Genomic DNA, 18,282 nt, shown 5'->3' on the forward strand with positions numbered 1-18,282 from the left:
TGCAAAATAAAAGCCTCTTTTACCACAATAATGCAATACTGCTACATTATTCTTAAATAAGTGCTAAACACTAAAACATTACAAACCAATCAATCCTGCCTAAAAGCAAAGCCTTCACAAACGTTATTTTTTATCATACGTCATGACATCTAGAGATGGTCACACAGCACCATTTGAAGGCTTGCTAAGGTTTTGAGAAAAGTTTAGAAGTTCCAGACCCACAAACTTTGAGCACCCTGTGTATACACCCATCCATCCATTTTCCAAACCGCTTATCCTACTGGGTCACTGGGGGTCCGGAGCCTATCCCTATGGGCAATTTAGCAACTCCAATTAGTCTCCGCATGTCTTTGGACTGTGGGGGGAAACCGGAGTACCCGAAGGAAACCCCACGATGACATGGGGAGAACATGCAAACTCCGCACACATGTAACCCAGGCGGAGACTCGAACCCGGGTCCCAGAGGCGACAGTGCTAACCACTGCACCACCATGCCGCCCACCTGTGGCTTTTCTCAATTTACAGTGGCCAGCACTCATTCCTTGTGCTTCTTTACTACAGGCTCCTGTGCATTTTTAATTTTAGATCTGAACATTTCATTCTAAGCCAGAATCACCTTCACAGCAAGTCCTCTCAGTGTGTTGGCGATTTCCTCCTGCTACCTTGCCAAGGTGTCTGGCAAAACCAAACCTGCGTTCATAGTCCTGTTCAAAGCCACTGAGCTCTCTTTGCTGCAGACACTCTAGTGCTCAGAACTGACTAGACATGATGCCGGTGTCTGTTCCATGTGCCATGTGAAATTAATGCTCAGCCTGTGTGCATCGCCCATCCTTGCTCTCTTTACTCAGGTGCAGTGCATAGCCAGATATTTGGTTGTGCCGTACGATTTAAGTGTGTTTTCTATGACGTGTTGTGACAAAATACTTTTGTTCTACAATGCCCAACCTTGCCAGTACCTTTTCGCCCTTGCTTCATCCCACAGGGTGGAGCTTTAGCATGGGCTCGGCCTACCAGTTCCACAGCTGGAGGGTGTTCGTGGTCGTCTGCGCCCTGCCCTGCGTCTGTGCAGTTGTCGCCCTCACCTTCATGCCTGAGAGCCCCAGGTTCTATCTTGAGGTAAAAATTAAGCGAGGATGGGGTATGAAATGTCATTTTGTTTTTTGCTACAAGAAAAGTTCTTTTGGTTTTATGCAAACAAGCTGCAGATAAAAAAAATATGTGCCATTGGCTATGACAAATCCCCGAGGATAGCTACAGCTAGCTAGCTGCTGGGGATTGACTCTCATAACTCAGTCTTTTTATCATCTCATCTCGTTTGAGTGTAACAGGGAATCAATGATATACCTTACTGTATGTCTCCCCCTCCCTCCAAACATATTTTAGGTGGGGAAGCATGATGAGGCCTGGATGATCCTCAAGCAGATCCATGACACTAACATGAGGGCACGTGGGGAGCCGGAAAAGGTTTTTACAGTGAGTCCCCACTAATTTCCTCCTAGCAGAAGTCGAGTAGCTCGACTATCATTACAGCTCAAAGGGCCCAGGGACTCAACGAGATCTCACTCACTCTTTAAAAGCAGGGCTCGTGGGAGTTTTACTTACGCAAAAGGAGTTCTGATGGCAGAACGAAAATTAGAATCGAACAGAATAGAATAGATCTTTATTGTCATTGTTTTTAGAAAACAACAAAATACCATTTAGTAGCTCTAGGATTGTCAGCATAGAAAATGGCATAAGAAATGTAAGCATAAATATGAACAAAAATAAGAGTGACAGGGAGTTAATGAACTTCCAGTTCTTGGGGTGGGGGGTCATTACATCTCAGTCAGGGAGGTGGAGGAGGGGTTCTGCAGTTGACTGCCTGTGGAAAGAAGCTGTTTTTTAACCTGTTGGTTTTGGTGCTAATTGTTCTCTATCTTTTTCTAGAGGGCAGTGTAGAGAACAGGTGATGCCCAGGGTGGGTAGGATTCTTTGAAATGCAACTGGCTTTCTTTTGAAGTCGGCCGGTGTAAATGTCTCTGAGGGAGGGAGGTGTAGTGCAGATGGCAGGCTCTGCCGCCCTCACCACCCGTTGTAGGTCCTTCCTGTTCTCCTCCATACAGCTGGTGAACCACACTCTGCACCAGTCAGGAGGCTCTCTGTTGTTGACCGATAGAAGTTGGTCTGCAGATGATGAGGTAGTAAAGCCTCTGTTTGACCCATGCCACCTGATGATTGGTTCAGAGAGATAACCAATCACATTGTAGAGGTGGTGGGTCCAAACAACTAGAGGAGGCAGGACCAACCAATCAGATGATTTGGTTCGACCATCTTTAGTCACTTGTACCCACCTCCTATATAGCCTGATTGGTTGTCTCTCTGAACCAATCACTTTTCACTTTGCCCTCAGAATGCTTTTAAGTAAAACTTCCACGAGCTAAACTTGGCTATACAAAAGTAAACATCTCCTGAAGTATTTGTGACATAACAGGGAAGCAAAGGACAATAATAACTGACTACCATTGTAAATATTGTTACATTGGCCTTTACTGAATATCTTAAAATCCAAGATGACTCTCATGTGCACTAATTTCTAATGTCTAGGCCATTAAAAGGACCTTTATTCCTGGGGCTGTATCATATTGGGCTTATATCAGGTCATATTCTTTCCGCGACATTAAACGGAGCAGATGAATACTGGTTTGCTGCTGTCATAAAAGTTTGGGGTTTGTGGAATAAAAACTCAAAGTATTCAGTTTGAACCCAGAAAGACTCAATATCGGACGGTGATCATTTGCTTGCTTCGATGGCAGACAGGTGCATTTCAATGCAGGTGAACAGAATCAAGATCCCGAAGCAGATTGATGAGTTGGTGGAGATGCAATCAGAGACTGGAAACCCCATCTCAAAGGTCCTGTTCAGGATTAAAGCTGAGTTGCAAGGGGTGAGTCACGGTTGAGTATATGGTTGCACCGGAACCAGCTTCTTGATCTTCATTAAGTTCTTAATGTTGCTGTGGCTGCAGGTCTTCCTCTGGTCTGTTGCCGATATCTGGTCGGTTCATTGAGCTATGGACCCACTGAGGCTGAGGCTGTGCCAGTAGATATACTAATATCCTGTCCCCTGTGTCTGCTTTGTTTTTCTTTACAGATCTGGTTAACCTTCATGAGGTGCTTCAACTACCCAGTGAAAGACAACACAATAAAGCTTGCTATTGTATGGTTCACGCTGTCTTTTGGGTAAGCTTCGTCAAAGGCAAGAGAATTATTACACATCTGATTTTCAGTGGCTACATCAGTTATGGGCTGTTACATAATATAACTCATTTTCATTTCAAGAATAATATCTAAACATATATAGTATAGACTGGTATGGTGATGCAGTGAGTAGAACTGGGCATTCATATTTCTGGGAGCTTGGTATATGCTCACGCAGCTTAGTATGTGCTCTCCTTATTTTGGCTACTTTTCCTCCAACGACCCAAAAAAACATATTTAAGTGATTAGGTGTCTCTTTGCTGGGCCGGGAGTGTCCTGTTGTGATGATTAGGGTTACCGTGTCTTGGTACTTGGTTAAGCAGTTATAGAAGAGGGACATATGAATGGAACTATCATACAGGAAACCCTTTGAAACTATCCATAATTAAATCCCAGCACCATTCATGCTACACAAACATATGCAAGTCTACACACCCCGGAAATTTTCATGATGTAAAAGATAAACCATGTCAGTCATATTTAAAAGAAATAATGAGGAAAACAAATAGAAAAAAATACAAATATTAGGACTGTGAAGGATCCGGGCGGATTTGGGGTGATGGCAAGGCGTGATGCAGGCCAAACAGAAATGCGGACGACCCACTAGCGGCTCACCGGAACAGAAGGGGTTTCTTTAACAAAACAGAAAACTGCAAACAAAAAAAGACCTCAAGGGGTCAGAACTACAAGGGATAAGCAAAGACTAATTTTCAATAGGGTCAGGGCAACAAAGGGTGGATAGGTAGGTAGGCAGGCAGGCAGGCTACAAATAACAGAACATCCAAACTTCATGCAAACAGCAAAACAACAATGAACCACTGGGGAGCTGAACTCAGGCAGGAACTTAAATACGAAAACTGAACTGGGTAGTGAGGCAGCGGGAGTGAGACATAGACAATTATACAATCAGGGAGGATGCAGGACAAGGAGCAATCAGGAAAACACACAAGATCAGGCACAAGAACAGGCAACAGGTCGAACTAATAATTAACTCAGTGAGTGGGAGGGGAAAACTAAGACACTGACAGAAACAAGGAAACAGAATCTACAATAGAGGAATAACGGACAGGTAAAAACACAAGCATGGGCACAAACAATGAAACCAAATACAAATCACAAGACACAGGAACTAGAAAAACTCATACAAATGAAACACTAGGGAACAAAATGCAAAGACAGAGGAGGTGGGATTCAAACATGCGACAAAGGGATTTGTAGGTAGCCGCATGCTCAACATGTTGAACCATGCGGCTGATCGGGAGCTCGGGGAAACACAAAGACAGGATGGGAGGGAGGGACAGGATGGCCAGCGACACCTGCTGGTCAAACAGGGAAGGGACACAAAAGACAGGAGCTGACCCTGACAAAGACATTAAAAAAACCTACCCCTCCACAAGGAATCCTTTGTTTAATCATATTTTGCTTTTATTACAGCAGTAAGTCTTTGTATAAAAACCTCTTAGCACACATAAACTTTCTATCCCATTTCCTTGCAAAATTTAAGCTCCAGCAAATTGCCTGGGGAACTCCCGTCATCTTTAGGCCATTCTTCAGGTTTTCTATCAGACTGAGGTCTGGGCTTTGGCTGAACTATTACAAGACTTTCTGAAATCATCCCTCGAGTGACATGAACACATGCAAACACCTGCAAATTCAATAATGGTGTATATACCTACAGTATATCCACTGTATGTGTTGTTGTATTACAACTGAATGATCCCATTAATAACACATGCATATATTTAGCATATTTATATATATTGGACAGTAGCTCCTAGTACCAGAGTACAGTACATGAAGTAAGGAATAATTGACGACGGGCCGTTAAATTATTAGAAAATAATGCACACCCGAGGTGGTGATTATTTTTCTAATAATTCAACGGTCCGGAGTCAATTATTCCACTTATACTACGGTTGCCACACCTCAAGACATCGATCAGATGATATATTTCAAGGGATTCGTCCGGTTTTTCTACTTAAATCGCTATTGTGAGTAGGATTATTTCTTCCGCATCTCATCCAACGACTCTTTTGCTAGTTCCAAAATGTCATTTTAAAGCTGGCAATGGAGGCTTCAGCCGTTGATAGCCGACTAATGCAGTTAATAATGAAGTTATTAGAAAGAGAGCGAGAGAGACAGAGACACAGAGAAACCGAGAGAGAGAGAGAGAGAGCTTGTATGAATTAGGCTACCTCTGTGTGTCCCTCAACAGTGCTCTGAAGCACCGTCTCTAAACTGTAAGTCTGCTTTAAGATGCAGCGCTGTTATTACCTCGCTAGTGAGAAATGTCATGTGTAGCCTTTAAGTTGGTACACTAGGCTAACTAATACTGCTGCAGCCCAGTTGTTGAAAGTTTCATATTCACCGTAAATATTAAAATTTACTTTCGGAAATCGTCTGTCATGTTGTTGTTTTTGTTAGTCCTGTGTGCTGTATAGGTACTGTATGCTATTTTCCGTTATTACAGTTAACTATGCGAAGTGATATGGAACTGTAATGCGGTCAAGAGAGCTGCCTGGAACTACGTTTGCCGTGCGTTTCCCTGAAAATAATTGCACACCTCAGAACGTTAGTCAGCCAATCAGATTCAAGCATTCAACGGTCCCGTAGTATAAGTAAATTTACTGAATGGTCAGAGGGAAGACTGGGGCATTCAGATCAGGCAAATGGGCTGCTGACTCAGAACTTATGCTGTGGATGGTCAGATTCTGATTATGCCATGAAAATCAGGCAAATAACAAATGTGTGGATCATCTGAGGGGTGGCATGGTGGTGCAGTGGTTAGCACTGCTGCCTCACACCTCTGGGACCCAGGTTCGAGTCTCCACCTGGGTCATATGTGTGTGGAGTTTGCATGTTCTCCCCATGTTGTCATGGGGTTTCCTCCAGGTACTCTGGTTACCCCCACAGTCCAAAAACATGCTGAGGCTAATTGAACCCCATCCTGGGTTGTTCCCTGTCTCATGCCCATTGCTTCTGGGGTAGGCTCTGGACCCCCTGCTTAGGGTAACTGGTTTGGAAAATGGACAGATGGATTGTCTGAAGGACTGATATCACAGTCACTTGGCTACTAGTTGGTAAGAACCTAATTATAGTGATGATTTGATTGAACAAGGTGATTTTTAGTTTTACTTACATTCAAAATTACATCTTAAAACAATATTTTATTACAGAACCTACAGTAATTGTACTCACATGCAATCTTTTTTACTTCCCCCAGAAAAGACAGAAAGATAGACAAATGATTTTTACATCTGACTGTTTATTACAGGAATTGGTTGTTAAGCCGACAAGCTTGCATGCCTTTGTTGTCCTTGTATAATTGGAGCAAAGCATACAAAAATTTCTGCACTTGAAATTCTTTAAATGGCTTTCCGTTTCAACTAGTATTATTACAAAACCACATCCTTGCTGGCAATGAATGGAATGTACTGTAGTTGAAATTGATAGCAGTCAGCAGGTCATATTTGCTGAAAATGCCTAAATATCAGCAAGAGAAACACTTTCTGCAGCATTTGTCCTAAGGCACATTTTCCATCATATCAACTGTCTGGTGAATGGAATTCAATCTTGATTTACCTGATGCCTCTGGGCTGTCCTGGGGCCACAGGAGATGAACAGTGCTGAGCTTTACACATCTCAAGCTCTGTTGAGGCTAAATTAACAGAAGAGAGGTGAAACACCACAGCGAAAACCTGAATGTGAATCAATGCATCACAATAACATTATAATTAGTGTTATTATCATTATTATTATTATTATTAACATCAACAACAATAACAACAACAACAATAATAATAATATGGTGATGATGATGAAGATGATGATGATGGTCATGCTGAAGGTGGTGATATTGATAAATTGAGGGCATAATGTGATATTGTTTTTATCTATCCCACTAAATGAAAAGCCCAGTCAGTCTCTGTTAAATAGGCTTTGCACCCATCTTAAGTATACTTCATTAATTAGCGAATAATATGTGAAGCATGGACATGTGATCTTACAGCTCAATAGATGAATGCAGTCTGTTGAAATAGATTCCCGGTTTTGATCCTGCTCATGTGGCCCAAAGGGGTTTCCTGTCATCAGCCCTTGTACATGCTGTGTACCTTGCTGTGGGCTGCAGTGAAAGGGAGCTGTCCTGCTCTTTCTGTCGGCGTGTTTTCATCAGCAGATCAAAGGCCCCCTCGTCATGGATGGAAACGACAATGCCGTAAATAAAAGCAACTTTCAGAACCTTTTAATCAGACACGCTTTAATGTTGACATTGAGCGGCTCAGAGCTCAATATCTCATCATGTCTCTTCTGATGGCAAGACGGTAGATGGAACTTAAAAGCTGGTGCCTTTGTCGTTCTGTGGTGGATGCACATTTGTGCTGTAAAGATGCCAGAAATTTCAACTGGACCGACCCCTGAAGTCAGAACTCTGACTCAGAAAGTCGTAGGAACCTCTGCAACCCCAGTCTCAACATTCAAGATGGCTGGGCCCTTCATCAACAGAAGTGAAAGCTGTAGCTATATACTGATTATTTGCACTCATGTATCATTTGTGTGTCATTAAATCAGCCGAACACACAGTACCATCCAAACGCTACCTGTCAACTTGTTGCTAGGGTGTTTGTATGCGTAAAATGCCGCTTAATGCCTTGTTATCCACTAGTATTGTTTACAATGTCTAACAAGGAACTTGGCTAGAACTGTTACCTGTTTTGGAAAGCAGGGTTTCTTGCTTAACAGTGTAACTTGTTGCATTTAAGGTAATCTGGGCTAAATGTAAGTGAATGAAAATAAAGGCCATCTAAACTGAGGTACCTTAAATCCAGTAGTAGAAATTTCAGGTTCAGAAAGTAAAAATTCTGACTGATTTTGTTTCAATCAGTCAGTTGAGTATAAAGAGTCACAGTTACAGAGTACTTGACTGGATAGTTGAAACAAAATCTTGGTCTGGTTTTTTACACCCGTATTGGATATGGATATATTTTATTCAAAATTTGTACTAGTATATAAAAATTTGATCTTCTTTTGCTCTCCTTTGAGACAAACATATATAGAGGTAAGAATGAAACTTAGGGTCAGACTACAGGGTTAGCCATTTATCTGGTGCCCCTACAGCATTTTGGGGGGGTTAAGGGCCTTACTGCCAGGCCGAGCGGTAATATGAATACTCTGTTGACTGCAGGATTCAAGCAACCAACTTTCCTATCACACGCACAGAGGCCAAACCTGCAGAACCACACACATATACATTTGTACATGATGCTGTTTTGCTCTAGAGCAGGGGTCACCAACATGGTGCCCACGGGCACCAGGATGCCCCCAAGGACCACATGAGTCGCCCGCGGACCTGTTCTAAAAATAGCACAACTCAATAATGAGCAGCATCTAAAATTTAATTTTATCCTGCTGCTATTCTTCTTTAATCACATTTGCATTTATATAGATTTGAAAATGACAATCATCACATTTAGATAAGTTTAGTGTATACAGTCATGTGCCACTTAATGCAGGGTTGCTTTCTGAGAAATGTGTTGTTAGGTGATTTGTTGTTGTATGAACATTGAACTGACACACAGCTAGATGGTATAGTCTGCTACACACCTAGGCTATAATAAACTTTCTTATAAATAGAAAGTACAATCTAAAATAAAAATAAAAATTACAGTATAGTAAATACATAAACTAGTAACAAAGTTGTTTATTATTGTTATCAGATATTATCAAGCCAATCTGAGTGGTTTTGTCCATTTAACCCAAGACTGTGCTTGTTTTATTCTTATTTTGGGCTCTAGGTTCTATGGCCTGTCTGTCTGGTTTCCAGATGTCATCAAGCACCTGCAGGCAGATGAGTATGCATCCAAAGTGAAGACCCACAACAATGAGCGCATAGAGGATTTCACATTCAACTTCACCCTGGAGAACCAGATTCACACCAATGGGATCTTCATCAATGACAGGTGGGAACTGCAGGCCACAAACTTAAAATATACATTTTGTCTGATTCGTCTATAGACACATTTCTCTGGTCTCCACAAGGTCTGACAGCAAAGCATATTAGCATGCTGCAGCCGTGCAGCCTATATTGTCCTGTAGGCGGTATGCATTAAGTCAATAAATGATTCATCAGGGCAAGCAAATAATCCAATAAAATAATACAAAATAAAAATAATAAAAAGGAACAAAAAGAAAGAAATAAGACCGTAATGGCTGATATACTGCAGAAGGTTCTGGAAACATATAATAATTTTGTGATCATTTAATATATATTATGTTTTTTAAGCTATGTTTTATATAAATACATACACACACATATATACCCTACAGCACTCTATTGTTTGCTCTATATATACACCCGTATTGTTTAGAATAAAGATACGTTAATTTTAATCAATACATGCTTCCCATGACTCATGCCACCATTAATCATTGTGGCATGATGCTGCTGCATTATTATTCCAGAGAGTTGCCGGTAAATTCATGCCTAGCTCTACCTGTGCAATTTTCCAAATGAGTCAAGTGATTCCATGTCCTTTCACAACCAAAATATGCCACTATTCTTTATTGGTGATTCAAACTGACCATTATTAGACACTGTGAGCTGGCATCCAGTCCAGATTGTACTCTGCCATTTGTTTTGTGTTTCTTCCGACTCACCCTAACAGTGAATGTATTGGCCTGTATTAAATCCCTTAATATCATCCCATAGATTTATCAGCATGAAGTTCAAGTCGGTCACGTTCATTGACTCCACCTTCCGAAACTGCTACTTTGATGATGTCACATCTGTGGGGTCCTACTTCAAGAACTGCACTTTTATCGAAGCCTTTTTCTACAACTCAGGCAAGTCTGGCAGCTCAGTGCTGGTCCTCGGCCATTTTAAGATTCTGCTTTCCTATTTATCTACAAAACCATTGCTATACTATACTGCTTGTGAGTGTTGACAGCAGCTGTCAATGAAACTCTGCACATGAATGGATTGACAGGGCATTATTGCACATCAAACACTGAGAGTAATTTCCATGCTCATTCATCATTTTGTTTCCCTAATGTGCAGATCAAATATAACATAATGCTCCTATGAGTCATTTCCTCTATTTCCTCTTTTTTCCTGCTTCATTATAGATATTGATGACAGCAAGCTGATTAACACAGAGGTGATTAACAGCACCTTCCATCACAACAAGACGGGCTGTCAGATGACATTTGACGACGACTACAGTGCCTACTGGGTCTATTTTGTCAACTTTCTGGGAACGTTAGCTGTTCTACCAGGAAATATAGTATCTGCACTGCTTATGGACAAAATAGGCCGCCTGACCATGTTAGGTAAGCTTCATGAGCTCTGCAGGTGGGGGGCGTGTTTGACTCTCTTGGCTGCTTGTAATGTGATTAGGTTAGAAAAGCAGCTACATATTGATTTGTGCTTGGCTTTTTGTGTACTACCCTTTACCAGGCTTTAAGCTTTCAAGTCTATAGCTTCTATATTGATAAATGGAGAGACTCGCAATACTGAATGTCCAATATTTGTTATAATGTTGCAGTGCATGTGTTTATGTTTATATGTATATGGCGTTTATATTTTGCTTGACTTAAACATATTTTTCTTTTAAAAACTAAAGGACAATGGCACGAAGAAGCTTATCAGTGAAATTTCAGTTGCATTTAAACGCACGACCGGCTGCAAGAGTATTTCCTTACATTGTTCTACTTTTTTCTGTACCTGATAAATGTTTCAGACATGTTGACTGTACACTGGGGTTAGTATATCCATCCAAACAATTATCCTGGTCAGAATTGGCAGGGAGCCTGGAGTCCTTTTCAGGCGGCAGGGAGCAAAAAGGCTGAGAAACAAGCTGGTTTGATGCTGCTCACTCTCAGGGCACATACATGCAGGTGTACGCTGTGTGAATTTTAAAGATGCTGGTTAGCCTAAGAACATGTGGGAGGAGAGCAGAGCAGCTGGTGGGAACCCGCACATCACAGGCGGAACATGCAAGCTCCAGCAGAGGTGTGATTTGACTGCCCAGGTTTACTACCCGCTGAGTCACTAGGCTGCCCTGAGCATTGGATACTTAGCCTCAGCTATGGTAAACGTTACAACATTTATGAAAATTTGATACTATCTCTGAATTATTCTGGTAATGAACTTCTGCTCATATAATCATCAGATTCCGTTAACAGGTGTTTAAACACAATAATCTTGCATATGCAGATAAAATTGGATCCAAAAATGATCCATTCCTGATAATAGGTTTTCACTTCTTCTTCTTCTTCTTCTTTATGGTTTTGACATTTTTAAAAGGTGCACAGCGCCATCTGCTGTGCTGGAGTATGGATGGTGGAGATTAAACTGAGAATAAAACCAGGTATTATTGCCCAAAGGAAGGACATCCAGTTATGTCCTAAGCAGGCTGTAGTGATTGTGTCACCACACATGTTGTTTCTGGAATCCCTCTGAAAAAGTCACTTTGGGTCCCTGAATCCCTTAGTGTTCTGACAGTTTGTAGCCGAATGGGGGCCAATAAACCTTAGGGGCCTATGCAAATGTGTAGTATGAGTGGTGGAAAACAGCACTGCAGCATATCTCCCTATATGATTCTAAACAGTTCAACTCACTAAATCTACTTTATTCATCCCATCCATCCATCCATCCATCCATCCATCCATCAATCCATCCATCCATCCATCCATCCATCCGTCCATTTTCTACACTATAAATACAACATTCATAGCAGTGTTTTAGTTTACCCATCTCTAACATATGACATAATAAATGGGGGAAGCCTAATTACAACAGTCACTTTGGTACTGCAACACTTTACTTAAGGCCATGTAGTAAGTTTTAAACACATTCATAATGCATTATAATACATTCATAAAGCATTATAACCATGGCTACAAATATTTATTAAAAGGCATAACACATTATAGCCATGTTTATTATGCATTATGACTGCCTTATGAAGCTTTCATATATAATGCATTATAAATGCATCCTTAATGCTTATACCGACTATTATAATGCATTGTAACGGTAACTATACTGCATTATAGATGAAAGCTTCATAGAGCATTCATAATGCATACTAAACATGGCTATAATGTGAATGCCTTTTGATGAATATTTACAGCCATGTTTATAATCTTCATGAAAGGATTATTATTTGTCATTGATGTGTTTATAAATGAGCAAAAACATGGCCTTAAGCACAGTGTTACCGTCACTTCCAGTAAGACTGTGATGTTTCGATAGGCTAGCATTCCATCTCGGCTGTTCCCCTTGTGCATCACCCCCCACCCTTGGATGGCAAAGATTAAAGACACTTTTCCAGAATGGTCATACTGTACGTGGCAGCTTTAAGTTTCATGTTACCTCCTTTTGATTGTGAAGCAGTTTTCTGCCTTATTGTATGTATTGGCTGAGCTATACTGAGAATGAGGCTCATAAATGACAGAACTTTCCTACAGCACGACTTTCAGAGCAATAAAATAATCCAAAAACAAAACAGAAGCAAGGAATAACATGACATGGGCATTTACACATTAACAGGTTCAACTTCAATTTTTACCAAATGCAGGAACTATAATGTCAAAACCCAGTTTCCGTTCCTGTTCCTGATTTCTGTAATGACTTTTCCTTTGCTGTCGACAGGCGGCTCTATGATCCTGTCAGGAATCAGTTGCTTCTTCCTCTGGTTCGGGACCAGTGAGTCCATGATGATTGGCATGTTATGCCTCTACAATGGGCTAAGCATCTCTGCCTGGAACTCATTGGACGTGATCACCGTGGAGCTGTACCCTACAGACAGGAGGTGGGACCTGTCAACTGGCACCCATGCAACACGCAACACATACATTGTCTCATTTTTCTTTTTTCCAGAATCAGGTTTTGTATAACATGTAAGTAACATTTAACAGTATCCAAGAAACCTGAGAATCAGAACCAAAAATGATATTGCCAAATCCAACAGCTGTTTTTTGAGATTCACAGCTCTCTGATATACCTGATATACAGGCAGTGCCCAGGTTAATTACATCTGACTTACTCATATTTAGGAGTGGAATGCCATAAAGCCTATTATAATAAAAAATATGAGTTAAACACAATGGTTTGTAATAACAAACACACACAGTACTTTGTGACACTTCAGCGGTTCCTGGACTTGAGGTACAATACAGTATGATATGTAGTTACTTTTATTATCACTATATTATTATATTAATATAGTGACTATTATCACTATATAATTATTATTGTTGTTATTATGATTATTATTATTAGTATTACTATGTCCAGTATTATTATGTTTAAGATGTTTTAATGTATTTGCAAGTGTTTCTCAACTTTTTTATATGCATTGAAAAGTAAAATACGCACAAAAACAAACATTTGACTAAATGAAGCTAAATCAGAACCATATGGACCGATTCCGACTTACCTACAAATTTGACTTAAAGACAGACTTAGGGAACAGGTCTTCTTCATATCCTGGGGGCTGCCTGTAAATAAAAAGCCATTTTCTTCTTGGGTAAGACTCTCACCTTCTCTCATTTTGTGTGGCAGGGGGACTGGGTTTGGATTCTGTAATGCGCTGTGTAAGCTTGCAGCAGTGCTTGGGAACCTGATTTTCGGGTCACTGGTGGGCATCACCAAAGCCATCCCTATCCTACTGGCCTCTTCCGTGCTGGTGTGCGGGGGCTTGGTGGGGCTGCGGCTGCCAGACACCAGGCCCAACGTCCTCATGTAACCTGCTGCCTGTTGTGAAGACGGGCCCTCTCCCCGCAGCGGAGGTGGCATGGAGTGGCAGGATGACCTGAAGCATGGCAGGATCCGTGTTGCTCAATACGTGCTTATTTATTTTCTCTTTATTGATGTTTTCATTTTGTTGCCACACAGCCAGTGCAGCACTTAGCGATCTGTGCGTCATAGTGTGGTTCCGATGCATCCATAGCTATTCCATACTTGTGACACGATTTCCCTGCCCCTTCTTTAAATGTGCTAGTGTCTTGCTGACTGCATTGGCTACTCAGCAGCTGGGACAGCAGCAGTGCCCGAAAAGAACTTGAAAACAGTCCACACAGCCTCCTGTGCATTGTCATAGAAGCTGCTGCAGTTTATCCGCTTAAGCTACGATAATTTATCCTGATCGAAAGCAGCTCGCTTTCCTTTTCTGAATCTGACAAAATATCAGACTTGCATTTGCTGCAGATAAGCCCGTAGGTAGAAATAAATTTTGTAGGGGGGTCCGGCAACACTCCATATCTTTAACTACCTGGCTAGGTGCCTGAATGGGGGGGGGGATTCAAATCTGTTATTTTACTTCTTGGCTTTGTGTCTGACTGCAGAAGCAGACCAGCTCGGTTGAATGAGGAAGACTGTGATGTGGGTTATCACAGCTATGTGAATGTGAACTGGTTCCATGTCACATTATTGATGTGTGCTAGCATTTTGAGCATTTTACATTAAGCAATAGCAAGATAGGTATTTTAAGCCATTAAAACCAGTTTACATTAAAAGCATATTATATTTCAAGTATTATTAATGTGTATATGCATAATGAAATGTTGAGTTACATATTTCTGTGTTGTAAGAAGATTTCCTGTTTTTGTTGGCATTCAGTTAACAATTTTGGAATAACAATACCTTTTCTTTTCTTGTTTCTCTTCCTGATGAATTGAGGCTGTACACAAAGGACTTCAGTTTTGTCCAGTGGAACATGCCGTAAAGGGGGGGTACTGTCATGTATCTCCTTCAGTAAAATTTCTTTCTCCTCTGATTTTGACAGTGTTCATAAAAATATCCTGTTGAAAGGCAAGGAAGCTGACCTAAATTAGTAGGTAACACTTCACTTGAAGGGGCAGAAATAATGTAGTACTTAACGTATTCAGTAATCAGAAAGTGTTAGTTATGTACTGATCCCATGTTCGGTTAAGCAATAATATACGAGAGGGAGTGCGGTTGTACTTCAGTATATCACGGCTGTGATTCGGTTGTAAGCCAAAGATAATCACAGCCGTGATATATTGGTGTACGACCACAGAACTTTGAGTATGTTATTACTTTTATACAACAGTTCATCGAGTCTCATTTCTAAGGTAACAGTTATAAGCCACAACAGCTAATATTTTGCTTGATTATTTATTTAAACATTTATGGGCCTCCACAAATGAAAAAAATTGTTCCCACCAGCCAACTGTTGATTGTTGCCAAGCAACATAAGCATTGCATCACAACACAGCTCACCTGCTGCCTAACTACTTTACATAATTGAAATAAATAAGTAATGGTTTTTACATACACCTGAAAAGCTGTGTGAAACATCTGATATGAAATGTCCGAGTGCAGTTGTACGGTTATACTCTGATAACAGCACTCACAGAATGCCTCTTGTCCAATCAGATTTCTTGGTCGGAACTAACTGTGGGATCATAATTAATCAATCATAACAATTCTTTCATGCAGTTATCATATTTGTTTATGAATTGTACTTCAGTAGTAATTGAGTTACTAAGTTACCCCCTCAAGTAAAGGGTTACCATCAAGCAAGTAAGTAGATCATGAATGAATAAAAGTCTTACAGGAAAAATTTATAGCGACATTTTTTTAAAGTAACGTTTTAAATCAAATCGCTGGACATACCTTTTTGCATCTGCTCTGTTTTTATACAGTTAGGCCCATTTGAATGATATTTGCTATCTACTGTAAGAAGCTGCACTAAGAGATATACTTATACATACATCTTAACATGGCACTTGTACAATATCATTTAGCTGTCAGCATTTGTGTATTTCATTTTTTTATTAAACTGAAGCTCACAATAAGGGTTACAGTTAGATATAATTTCCTTATATGCTTTAAAGCAGTATTTCCCAATCCAGTCCTCGGGGAACCCCAAACAGTCCATGTTTTTGCTCCCTCTCAGCTCCCAGCCAATCAGGAATACCGAATACCTGGTATACGCTGGGAGCTGAGAGGAAGCAAAAACGTGGACTGTCCAGGCTTCCCTGAGGACTGGGTGGGTTAACACTGCTTTGAAGAACACTGATGAAACCCTCTTGCAATATTCCAGCACTAGAACAATACACAGCTGTCTAACCAGCTGTTTACAGACAAAAGTTCAGGGGTACTGTTCCTTCACTATACTGCATCTTAAAAGTAGCATCCCAAACCACCAGACTACATACTGCCTCTTAGATTACAGACTCTTTGCGAATAATACCCCAGCTATAAAAAATTGTAGTTCACCACATAAGGTACCTTTCGCTAAAGAATTAAAACTACATGGAGCATGAGTCATGTGCTTTCTTTAATAACGGATTGCTTGACTAAACACATTTAAATAATTTAAACATATTTAAATATAATAAGACTTCTACGCAATGACCAAAAAGCTGTTGTATTTTGACCCAAGTAACATCAAATATTTGTTTGCTGCTGTAGTGCTGCAATCAACGTTGGTTTACACAGCTACAGCAGCACCACTATACTCAAATCCTAACTCAGACATGACCGTACTGTACTCCTAGTTTACATAGGAATGAAGCCTGCAAGGTACTGTGTGTTATACCAAAAAATAAGACGCCATCAATAATTTCAGTTGGGAGCTGCTTTATTCAAGGGTTTCGTTTATTGACTTATTGTACTCACATTTATTTATAAGCTATGGGTAACTAGTGGAACTCCAGACCTCACAGGGCTTTAACTTCATCTGTACTTACACTGAAATAACTGAAGGCATTCTCCCCAGATTCTGCGCATGCGTTTACCTGTTTTGGTTGGTGTTCTGTGTATGTGTTTCCTTGCTCTTTCAAACAGTGGAAAAAAAATGTTGATTTGATAAAATGTGAATAATTCATTCCTGGTAGCTTCTCTGTCTTGGTTCTTTGTTGAAAAGAATGTGTGTTTGTGAGAGAGCATGCCAGCTAAGGGATGTATATGATGTACAGAACAGTTCTATAAAGTATTAGAAGTAGGTATAAAATTAATTGCCAAAAAACTCTTCGTGGTATTATTTCAAAGCAGTTGTGTGTAAAAAATAAAGTTGCATTCTCTATTGCTCATGCGGTAATTTTTTCTTTTACATTTACACATTTTGTTTGTCCTAAGACACATCCAAGTAAGACAGATAGCCCAATGCATACATACACCTATCAGTCATAATATTAAAACTACTGACAGGTGAAGAGAATAACATTGACTATATTGATACAATGGCACCTGTCAAAGGTGGCATCATACATCAGGAAAGTGAACAGTCAGTTCTGGAAGTTGATGTGTTGGAATCAGAAAAAAATGGGCAAGTGTAAGGATCTGAGCAACCCTGACAAGGGCCAGATTGTCACGGCTTGACGTCTAGGTTAGAGCATCTTCAATACAGGAGGTCTTGTGGAATGTTCCTGGTGTGCAGTGGTCAGTACCTACCAGAAGTGGTCCAAGGAAGGCCAACCGGTGAACCGTTGATAAGCCCAAGGCTCAATGATGCACTTGGGGAGCGAAGGTTAGCATATCTGGTCTGATCCCACAGGAGAGCTACTGTAGCATAAGTGTTATTACAAACAACTTTATCATTCACCATATTTTAAAATGGCAGTAAAAGCTGCATTTATAAGTTTCACAAAGAGGAGTGCCATTATAGATTTTGGGCCCCATGAAAGCACATCATATTGGGCCCCCAACTCAGACCAACTCAATTATGTTGAAAATTTTCATCCCAACTTAACAGCCCTTTATGGGGCCCTGATCACAAATGAAACAAAACTGGCATTTTGTAGTATTTTCACAGTTTTAAGACATATGTATTACAATGATATACCTTTAATTTCCATATTGCTTATCTTATAATACGCATATATACTGTATAAATGTGTGTGTGTGTGTTCAGGCCCCCATCTGGATAACCTCAATTTTATAAACATCTGTGAATGTAAACAAGAAAGTAAAAGTGCCAAAAGTCTTGTATTTTGGCTGGTTACTTATGGTTAAGATTAGGGATGGGTGGGGGTTAAGGGTGTCATGATTGGGATTAGGGTTTTTCCCATAGAAATT

At 40.4% G+C, this 18,282-nt stretch overlaps 1 protein-coding gene across 3 annotated transcripts in view; it reads left to right on the top strand.

Annotated features, from left to right (window-relative positions):
* The window catches only part of sv2ca (synaptic vesicle glycoprotein 2Ca), a 40,191-nt gene extending 22,898 nt beyond the window's left edge, over positions 1–17,293 (top strand). For 2 of the 3 annotated variants that reach the window (XM_048998947.1, XM_048998956.1), the window contains 9 exons: positions 983–1,116; positions 1,384–1,473; positions 2,813–2,923; positions 3,130–3,218; positions 9,029–9,193; positions 9,943–10,076; positions 10,359–10,562; positions 12,889–13,048; positions 13,801–17,293. In XM_048998947.1, the coding sequence (XP_048854904.1) occupies positions 983–1,116; positions 1,384–1,473; positions 2,813–2,923; positions 3,130–3,218; positions 9,029–9,193; positions 9,943–10,076; positions 10,359–10,562; positions 12,889–13,048; positions 13,801–13,984 (1,271 nt within the window). In that variant the 3' untranslated portion in view covers positions 13,985–17,293. Of the gene's footprint in view, positions 1–982; positions 1,117–1,383; positions 1,474–2,792; positions 2,924–3,129; positions 3,219–9,028; positions 9,194–9,942; positions 10,077–10,358; positions 10,563–12,888; positions 13,049–13,800 lie in introns of those variants that run through there. The other variant, XM_048998964.1, reaches the window with a different exon arrangement.
* The last annotated feature ends 989 nt before the right edge of the window (positions 17,294–18,282 follow it).

The sequence above is a fragment of the Brienomyrus brachyistius genome, chromosome 2, assembly GCF_023856365.1.
Source record: "Brienomyrus brachyistius isolate T26 chromosome 2, BBRACH_0.4, whole genome shotgun sequence".
Lineage (NCBI taxonomy): Eukaryota > Metazoa > Chordata > Actinopteri > Osteoglossiformes > Mormyridae > Brienomyrus > Brienomyrus brachyistius.